Source organism: Scatophagus argus, chromosome 15 (assembly GCF_020382885.2).
Source record: "Scatophagus argus isolate fScaArg1 chromosome 15, fScaArg1.pri, whole genome shotgun sequence".
Classification (NCBI taxonomy): domain Eukaryota; kingdom Metazoa; phylum Chordata; class Actinopteri; family Scatophagidae; genus Scatophagus; species Scatophagus argus.
The window spans coordinates 19,364,031-19,374,736 of record NC_058507.1 but is presented as its reverse complement, the minus strand read 5'-3'; the positions used below and the strand labels follow the sequence as shown (position 1 = coordinate 19,374,736).

The 10,706-nt window shown below is 41.3% G+C and overlaps 1 protein-coding gene across 3 annotated transcripts in view; it reads right to left on the bottom strand.

Moving 5' to 3' along the window:
- Positions 1-112: 112 nt before the first annotated feature.
- Positions 113-10,706, bottom strand: part of ccdc88c (coiled-coil domain containing 88C) — a 45,060-nt gene continuing 34,466 nt past the window's right edge. For 2 of the 3 annotated variants that reach the window (XM_046412251.1, XM_046412252.1), the window contains exons 27-31: positions 9,645-9,728; positions 8,794-8,904; positions 8,570-8,707; positions 8,153-8,391; positions 1,348-5,148 (exon numbers count right to left, since the gene is read on the bottom strand). In XM_046412251.1, coding sequence (XP_046268207.1) covers positions 4,375-5,148; positions 8,153-8,391; positions 8,570-8,707; positions 8,794-8,904; positions 9,645-9,728 — 1,346 coding nt within the window. In that variant the 3' untranslated portion in view covers positions 1,348-4,374. Of the gene's footprint in view, positions 142-1,347; positions 5,149-8,152; positions 8,392-8,569; positions 8,708-8,793; positions 8,905-9,644; positions 9,729-10,706 lie in introns of those variants that run through there. The other variant, XR_006845351.1, reaches the window with a different exon arrangement.

Here is a 10,706-nt window from a genome sequence, read left to right as displayed (position 1 = left end):
ACTTTCACACATCAGTTTTCAGTATGAGTGTAAGTGCTTTCCTTTCCATCAGTTAGGCTAGTTTCTTGTAACCACCATCTTGGAAACACCACCCCCCAACCCCACTCACCCCCACATACATACATACACACACACACACACCTTCTAGTGGAAGTGGACTATGTTTTATCTATACATTAAGAACCTTCAGGTGTTCTGGGAAATATTAAATGATAAATCCCATTCTGGTAAAGAGAGGAACTCTGCAATGAATCCTGAAATACCAAGACGTGATGAACAGGGTGTTATTTAGGGAACAATAAAAGGGAGGTGAAAGTTGGACGCTGGATGAAAATGGAAAGTAACGCCTTTACGTCACTGAGCTCTTCAGAATTTCAAAATAACAAACCCTCATATGCAAATGATGGAACAGGTGCATTTCAAAAATACCCACTGGCATTTTGTTGATTTAATTCCTCTGTTGGCAAGATGGTTTCACACAACTGAAACTTGCTGGTGGTTAAGTTGATGTTGGGTTCACTTGAGGTTTTAGTCCTCAACTGCTTCTTTTCATACATATCAGACAAACACACAACATTTATTTTAAAACAATAATATACAAATATTCTGTGATATAAGGCTGCATTTTACAGGATCCACTCAGATCTACATGCATCTGAGGAGCAGCATTCAAATGATACGGAATTTTTAAGGCCAATGCTGATTTCAATATGTAAGAAAAATCCAATACCAGCATATTAATATTTTAACAAAATAGAATTTGCGATTGACTGAGTCAAACAAAAGTACTTTTTTTTATTTTTAGTAGCAGTTAATCTGGATATTATTTTTTCAAATAATCAGATATGGTAAGAGGAAAAAAAAATCCATCAGTTTTATAGATCCCAATGCGATGTCACATTCATATTGCTTGTTGTCTTTGATCAGCAAACCTTAATATAAGCAATTCAGTCATCAGTGAAGTACAAAAAAAGACAGTGTAGTTAGTTAATTTTGGGGGGCATTTCTGATTAAAAAACCCTACGGGTTGCCAGTTCATCACATGGCTGACATATAAAGACAAACAGACCATTTGCTCCCTCGGGCAATTTAGAAGCACCAGTTAACCTAACCTGCACGTCTTTATGTCTTTGGACTGCAAGAGAAATGGGTGCAGTCGCAGGGAGAAAACACAAACCTTCTTGCTTTTCAGGCAATGGTGTGAACCACTGCACCAACTAGGATCACAACCAAACACCATTAACAGCCTGTTAATGTAGCATTCGAACTGTTTATGAAGCTGTCAGTCTTTACCTATGAAAGACAGCTGTCCCAAATAGGAAGACACTGACACAAAGAAGGAGGAGCATCAGTTTAGAAATCTTTATTACCAAAAAGCTTGCGGCCGTAATAACATCAACTTCATCTTCTACTCAATCTAGTAGCCTTTTAACAGTAGTCACATCACAGCATAGCAGTCAGAAAGTCATAAAGTGAACTATAGTAGCAGTTCTTCCAGTTACAGCAGGAAATATCAGTGACGTCAATCTGCTTTCACTTCTCTCATGTGACGCGTCCTTTGCTGTCATCCGTGGGTCTTAGCACCAGAGAGAGTGCAACCCACAGACGCAGGACACCAAGTTTCAAGGAAATCGAATCTGTTGGTTCTCTGAGCGTGAAGCACCAGTGTCATGCTGGTGATTTTGGTATTGGTGCTCCCCACATGGAGCAGATGAGTTGACCAATAGGAACAACAGTCCTTCAAACTGGTGAGTTAAGAAGAGAATCATGGGACAACGGGACAGACGAACAGACTGACACACACACAGGATTCTAACATACACACGCTTCTCAGAAAGCCAACAGCATAGTAATAATCAAGCATGTGTGTGATGGCTTTGCAATAAAAGAAAAATTGTTTCTGGGAATGCAATATTATTTTCTTCTGACATCAGCAAACTGAACCCCCCCCCCCCACCCCCCACAGATATACACTGACTCTCTCTCTCTCTCACACACACACACAGAAACATCCTGAAGGCTTTGGAAACTAATCATGCAGAGATGCTTTAAGTGCAGACATAAACAAAGGGAACCCAACCAACTCCAAAACAAAACTGCTGACAGCATCGCCCTGCAGCGTTTCACATCATCTGACTTCACCTGCTAGCATGAGCTCGCTACTATCATTTTTAAAGTATTTAAAAACAATCTTTTACAAAGTTTTACAGTGGAAATACAGAGTTTTTAGCAGTTTACAAGCATTGATCTGGATTGGGGTTTTTGGTATAAACAAACATTTTCAAGGTCAAATCCCAAAAGATTTAACAAAAAGTATCCCAAGTTTTCTGCTATTTGACCAGTTTATAAAATCTAATGTACAAATGTTACAGGTAGAATAATTTAACTTGCTGCATATTGACATTGAAGAAAGTTTAATGATGGATTCCAGTCAAATCTTCATCTTCTCAACATCAGTGTTACATCTTCCTCCTTCTTCTCCTTCTCATCATCACTCTAGTGCTTCTAGTGCTTTTAGGAATGCCTTTGCTGTCAGTCATTAATAATGCAGGGAGGACAGGTTTGGTCTCACAAACAGCAGTGCAGACGAAGGGTCAGTTCATCGGCATCGTGCTCATGTTTTCTTTTTTTGCCAAGGAATATTCTGATTTACTTCTCCCACCTCCTCATCGCCCTCTCCCTCTTTTCTGTGTGTATTTTACCTTCTGTAAGTCTGCGGTCTTAATGGTAATGCAGTGGTATTCAATCCAGTGACTGAGAAGTGATGCTGACACTTAAGCTATGCACTACCGCATTTTGATGTAATTCTAATCCAGATGTGCAGATTTGCACATCACAGAGGAGTTGACTGTTGGCCTTGGTGGAGGTGCAGACTATTTCACTAGTGGGTCTGGATTCAGCCTGATTATCTCTCTTTCCCTCTCTCTCCCTGTTGTGCAGTGCTTACAACTGTCTGGCTAACTTAGCGTGCAGCAGGCAGCACACCCTACCATAACACAGGGGTTTACACAGTGGTGTATGTGTTTGTGTGTGTGTGAATTAAGTCCAGCTCAATGGTTTAGCAAAGCCACAACCAACTCCCTCAAGGACAATGCCTCTGTGTCTGTATATATCATTATATTTATGTGTGTCTGTATGCGTGTGTGTTTGTGAAACTAGTGTCGGCTCGGGTCAAGCAACATTTCCAGTAAAGTGTCAGAGTGTTGCATGCTGGGACAGAATCTAAAGATGGAGGGAGAAAGACTGTAATTTAACTGGGAGGAGTCCCTCCATCTCCGTCCTGTTTATCTATGTGTCCTCCCGTCACTATATCGGTCTCTCCATCTGTCTCTTGTCTCAGTATCCCTCCATCTACTGTCACTCTCTGTTCTCCTTTCTCTTTAACGTGCGTCGGGCCTCTTTGCTTGAATTCATCTGTTTCCTTGCCTCCTCTCTCTCATCTTTTCCAGTGTTTGTTTTTGATAACGGAGGAGGAAAAGGACACAAAAAGGAGGAGAAATCTGATACATTCAATCGCTCCGGTGCTTCTGGTTGCCATCACTTAAGTTCAGTCACCCCTCTCGTGACGGCATACAGGTTTGTAGAATTGGTGGTGTTCGGGTGAACAGATAAGCGGGGCCAGTGTGTTGATCAGCAGTCCCATTTCCAGCTCATAGACTGAGCCCCTCCTTAGTATTCTGCTCCACAACAATGCATGTGGCATGTCCCCTGTTCCTGTAGGCCTTAAGTGTTATGGATTCTCAAACGAGGCATCTCAGCTTGCATCTCCGGTTCGGTATTTGTTAAAATCAGCACACAAATCAACATCTGGATCATCTCGCCACAATTCATTTTTCAAACAGCGAGTAACGGCAACAAAAAACAAGTTATTTTGGTCGCTCCTTTGCCACTGGACGAAACCCTCCTGTGGGCTCAGGCTGCTTGCTGAATCACAGTGAACATGTTGATCATAAAACAGCAGGTCCAATGAATTCCAGCATTCTAAGAGATCATCTCTAGTGTTGTGGTGTTAAAGTTACATCCATAAAAAGACCAGTAATGAGCTCAAACCTACAGGAACTGAGATGTCACTGAGGTGATTGTTTGTGTGTTGCTGTAATCCCTGGCGACTCCTATTGGCAGGTGGCGTCTGGAATCAAATTTGCTTGTTCATCTACAAAAGTTTGTCTCAGAAAATACAAAGTGAACTCAGAACACCCAGATGTTTCAAACTCTGGCTTCTCTAATTGAAGTCGCCTTTCAGCAAAGCTTAACCGTAGACTTCCAAGAGTTATTTATCCAGAAAACAGAGACCAGAGGCCAGAGGCTGATTACTGGTGTCTCAGGCCATAAAGCTCCAGTGTTGAGCTCGAGCAGACTGCAGTTTGACGGTGTTTAGACGCAGCCGTACTCATACCACACAGTCTGGGGGTCGTTGTTGGGGTCTGGGGAAGCTGGCGTGCTTTTTGGCCGTTCGACGGAGCCACACCTTGCCCTCTCACTTTCTTTCTTTAGGTGGAAGGAGTCACCTGACCGCCCCTCCCTTGACACCTCCCCATGCTCTGAGACTTCATCGGGCCGTGTGGCGGACACGGCCCTGACGGGGCTTACCATGGCGACCTCTCCACGGTGGTGGTAGGAGGAGGATGAGGAGGGGCCGTTTCGAGATGCGGCAGTCCTCCCTCGCTCTTTTTCTCTTTCTGCATATCTCTCTGTTTGCAAGTTGAGGGAAGACGAATGATGAATTGGTGGGTTGAGGAAGCCGCTATCTCCATGCTGATTGGTTGAACCAGTCAGACGAGCAGAGAGAGGTCGCTCTCTCCCGTTAGCCCCTCCCCCTTGTCTACGAACAACCACATCTGATTGGCCTTCATTCCCACGGAAACCATCTGGGCCATTGGAGCGCAGCAAATCAGCTGATGCCAGGCTGAAAGCCCTGCTCAGTGATTGGCCGGTTCTCTGGGTGACGGGCTGGCCTGAGGCAGGGGACTGGCCTACAGGCTGGCGGGGTGAGGGCTTGACACTTTGACCTGGTCTCTGGTTGGATGACTGTACAGTGGGTGTGACGTAGCTGGTGGGGGTCACCTGGTCTCTGGTAGCTGGTGCGGAGGGGGCGGGACTTCTGGTGAAATAGTCTGTCATCAAGTCCTCCCTGCTTCCTGTAGACACCTATGCGAAGGTGAAAAAAGAGTCATGAGAATAAATGGAGGACGCTTTGTTGTTTTTGGGGGTTTAGCTAAAACAGGAGTGACTCTATGATTGAACTTGATAACTTGATTAAAGGTAACAACATAAATCACAAATCTTTGCACAGAAAAGATCTTTAACTATCTAATTAAAAATCTGTTTTTTAGAACTGCTATAGAAATGGAAATCTTAGTATCACAATACAGAAGTGTATCAACATTTTAATTTTTAAGTGACCCACTTTGTCTAGCAGGCTTGTGTAAAACAGTACCTTATATCATGACAAAGGTCATCAGTCTTTAACGGCAGCTGTCACTGTTGGAAGCCATACTTTTATGATAGCTAAGCAAACAAGGTTAGCTGTAGCTACAGCTAACTAGTGCTGCATCAGATAAAGTCAGGTAAAATTGCTACATTTTATGATAAATCATTACAGTGCAAAGTTACATTTTAGAGTACATTGCCATTTAATAATGTGCACTCACAGTACACGAACTATGCATACAGTGACTGTACAATGATTACAATGATTTGACCATTCATACTAGCTGGATGCTAATGAACATTATGTCAGATGTCATCGTTTGTTTTATTTGTGTTTGTTTGTTTGCAGTGGTATGTGTTAGTGTGATTGCCAGGTGAACATGAGTGACCTGATGTTGTTGGGTGCCACACTGTGAATTTCCCCTTTGGGGATCAGTAAAAAAGTATCTTATCTTATATGGCAATAGAACGGCAGCACACTGCTGCCATTCTATTGCCGTATAAAATGGCAGCAGTGTGCTAGTGGTCAACAGTGGCAAACTACTAAGAATTGTGGCTTGCCACTAAAACCAGAACTGAACATATTTAGTGATCTTTGAACCTAAGCCATGCTGGATGTTTCTCTCCTGGGTGACACCAAACTTGTCTTACAAACTCTCACTTTGAGGTGTCAGAGGACCTTAGGTAGGTGCTTAAACTGTGCTTCTAATAGAATGGCATTTTAATAAATAAATATAATACATTTTTATATGCTTTCAATAAATCTGTAACACTTGACAATGCTACTAGGTTCTTATTTCACAATCATTGTTCTTCCTCATATGAGCTTTGAGAAAAAGTGTGATAAAAATCATCTTTTCCAATGTGCATGTGTTTAGCCTACATCAAAGTGCCTGACGCTTGTTGATTTTTGTGAAATGAAAACCTTTGATGTAAGGGGGGAATCAGTCATTTATTATATTGATTTAAACTGGTATTGCTCTCTGGATCATAGTGCAATTCATATTTTCTTGTCACAGGAATGTGTCTTTTAGATGCAACGATGAAAGCCGCTCCATCTCATCAATAAGAATTACTATGGGTTTGCTAAAGTTCTTTTAGTAAAACAGGACGTCCGTTTGGTCTTAACACATGTTCGGTCACTTCAAGTAATATTCTCACGCTGATTTCACATGTCTGGCTCAGTGAGCACATATGCAGATGTCAGACTGGAATGAAACATTTGATTTGTAGGCAGGAATCCGCCTCACAACAGTTAGATTAGAGGTGAGAAGAAGTGCCTTCATAAATCTGGACAATGACTGCTAGATGAGTGTGTCTGCTGCTTGCTTGGAAACTATGAGTAATGTCACCTGATGGGCCAGCTGCAGAATCTGCTCTGAGGTGATACATACCATCGACAGCATTATAAAACATATGCATGTGCGTGTATGTATGCTAATAGTGACCAGAGGCCAGCATACGTCAAATGTGTAATTCAAGGATAAGCTAAAATGTGCTCTCTAAAAGAACAAGCCATTTCTTTTTCTTATGAGATGCATTCGGGTTGCAAAATAACTCGAGTTCAGAGTAAAAAGTAATTTTCCTCAAAGCTGAATGTCCGCATCATGACAGAATCAGTGTGGTTTTCAAACTTACAGGCACATAAAGGACATGTATCTTACACTGCACAGTCCAGATGGCCCTCTCACTCAGAGGAGTTGATACTGAAAGTACAGCACTCTAACTTTAGAATACACAGTCCATTAAATTGATGATCATTTTTAAATAAATGCATTCAAGGATTGACTGCAGGGTTAGAGCAGATGTGTACTTTGATTTTTAAACACAAAAAAGGCATAGGTTCAGGGAGATAATGTTTCACTGGCTCTTTTCTTTCCCTGTCAAATAAAGTCACTCATCTTGACATTGACTGCACTCTTTGAACCATACTGTTATTTGAATTTTTAATTTAATATAGTTTTTAGTTCATTTTAATTATTGCAATCAGTATTGTTGACACTATGGAAACACAGCTACTCTCAGTTTTGTTCTGAATGCTGTACTGTGTGTCCTCTTCATGACTGATGAATGCTGTGGCTCAAAACCAAACATCTGAAGAGAGATGAATCAAAAAACTCACTGTTTGGCAGGAAGGGTTTCAGAGCAGTGAGCAAAATGGACAGCAGCAGCTGGTTTAAGATGAATCTGAACCTTGAATCCATCAGCCCATTGTCTTCAGGGACTAAAGACTAAAGACTGTTAGTACTGTAACATCGCTTCCCCCACGAAGCGGACATCTTATAAGGCTGATTGAGATGACCTAAAAAAATAAATTCCTGCATTGTAACTGAACTTTTCTAGGAGGTTCACCAGACCAAAAATTCACTTCCAGCTGAGGCTAAAAAGCTCAATCAAATAAATATGTTTGTGAATCACACAGAACCCCCACTACTATTTTCTCTTAAGGTGACTCATTCCTTATCTCCTCAGACCACTTACCATATTCCCTGACTTGATCTACACAGATACCCCTGTGTAGAAAACCAATGACCCATTAGAACCCATAATGACTGGTGACTGTTCCACACAGTGAGGAAGAGCAGGGACGTACAGAGAGTGTCTGGATTATAATAATAATAATATGAGATGTGTAAATAAAGTGGATACAAAATGGATGTTTATTACCACAATATATAGAATATAGAATAACTTTTTTAAAAATAATATATGCATTGATTACCATAGGAGGTGACTGTATGTTGCTCTCTTGTAGGAACTCTTCCAGTGTCACCATCTCACTTCCGGGAGAAGATGTGCGGGTCTTAGTTCTGACACCGGCTCCACGCTGTGGCTGGGCCCTCTGGGGTATGTGGTCGTATGGAAGAGTGGAGCTACGTGACAGAGTCTGTTGTGACTGGCTGAGACCCATGACATCATCACTAGAGAGGCTGGCTGAGCGAGCCTGACGATCCGATGAGTCTAAAACAGAGAGAAATATCTGCATTATTGGTTTGCACTTGACTACGGCAGGTATTTCAGGACAGAATACTGTGTGAACCATTTGCATAAAGTAATTTCAGTGTAGCAATGATAATATATGCTGTTGCTGTTAAATCTAGAATTAACTGCTAAAATGTGTGTGTGTGTTTGTGTGCACCTCTGCAGTTGACAGGTGAATTGGAGCTGGAGGTGTTGTGGCTGAAGTCTGCCGACCCTGGGCGACCTCCCGTGTTGCCATGGTGACCAAACACGGAGTCAGTGGTGTTGTGGCGAGAGTCTTCATCAAATAACAGACCTGAAATTTGTTGCACACCATCATAAATGGACTGATGCTGTTGCTGACTTCTGATTAAGGTGTTATGTTTTAATAACTAGACCTACCTCTGGTCCTGCGGCCAGGGCCTTGTCCCAGTCTGGAACTGGAGCTGTTGGTCAGGCCCAGTGAGGATGACTGATGGCTTGGAGTGGAACTCATAGCCTTAACGGTCTGACCTGGGACAAGAAATGCAAAGAGGTTACTTTGCCAGCAGCAATCCAATGGCTGTGTCCAAAATCAGCGTTGTATTGTTCAACATACTTTTGTACAAATACATAGCAGTATGTGTCTTTTCGTACATACTGTGTGTATCGCTTTCTGAGATGTGTAACTGTGAAAACTCGTACGAATTAAAAAAATCTATATATAAAAATATATATTAAACCTAGCAAAATGAAACCTTATGCTTACACTTATTGAAGAGTTACTGATGTTATGACACAGCTTGCTTCTGTTCTGTTCTGTTGTCATCATTGCAATATGGGATATTTATTCCAATGTAGTATCCAGTATGTATTTCACATACTGTTGATTTCATATTACATGTTAGAATTCTTGTAGCAGTCTGTGTCTTACTGCAGAATATTTCATTCATATTAAACTGAAAAGTAAACTCTCTTTTACTTTTTACACAATACATCTGTTTGATGTGTTGATCATCATTATGTATTACCGCATATTTGATACATATAATGTTTCCTTTAAGTCAAATTTTAAGTCACTCATCAAATTCCCTTCCCTTTCCTTCAGTGTCTCAATTTAGGTTTTCAGACAAGAAAGATATACAGTCTTAACAACAAACAATAAATACCAACTGAGCCTTGATTAAGTGACAGATTGATAATTGTGGACTCCTGCTAGAATCACAAAATCTGCATTGAATGTGACCATCATCAGCTATTAATACATGAATTACCTTGTCCGTCTTCTCCATTGATGCTCTCACTGCTGCCTCCTGGAGTACTGCTACGATAAACACCCCGGTTCCTGTCGGTCAAACCTGCAGACCAATCAGAGCGCTGTAAAGGATTCATTCTGGGCCTGTATGTCACAGAGTGACCACGAGACATGTGGTGTGCGTAACATAGAGCAGCAAGAAGGCCAAGCAAGACATTAGCGCTCCGGTCAGTGATCCAGGTGTACTAGATGTACTGTGGTGTACACAGAAATCACTGTCATATGAGCTTTTTTCACTGAATGCATATAATTTCAATCAGACATGATGACTGGAAATTTCTAATTTCAAATTCAAGGAATGAGGTCCATGAAATCTGCAAAGGATGCAGCTGGCTCTGTAGTCCTCACGGTCTGTCATGGTGACTTATCTAAAATTCTAAGCCAAATGCTAAATCACTGTAAACTTCTTTGTGGCATTAAAAAGCTACATGATGCAATTTCACATGATGATGGCTGCAAACGGCAACAACAGGCACCTGAGTTTTACAATCCAGAAACTCTTTAAAGTGTTTACAGTATCTATAAACTAAGATTCTACTGGAGGTACTGATGACAGCGACTCTTCTCCTTTTGGGTACTTTCTAACAACATCTGACGTAAGTATCAGCTACTGTGAATTAGTTATTCTCTCTCCGCTTTAAAGTGAGAATAAGTCACAATTTCCACTGTTAACAGCACATTGGAATTCCCTTATTTTACCACTTCTTCAGTGGGTGACCTGAATGAACAAAAATGTGTTTATGTCTTGTTTTCTTTGGTGATTAAGTCACTGAAATGTTTATCTGGGACATGCAATAATGTAGTGTAATGACAGTCTTAAAGTCGGTGACCTGACTGAGAAACAGCTATAGCATCTATGCTAACACTAGTGAACATTAGCCACCATAAGCTACCTGTTCATACCAGACAAACTAAGGCTGTAGAGACAAATCCCCACCATGTTTTACTACTTATGAATTAAACTTTTCATTTGTAGAAAGAAGGAAGTGTCATTTCTTGTTCTAAAAGTGACACCATGTCT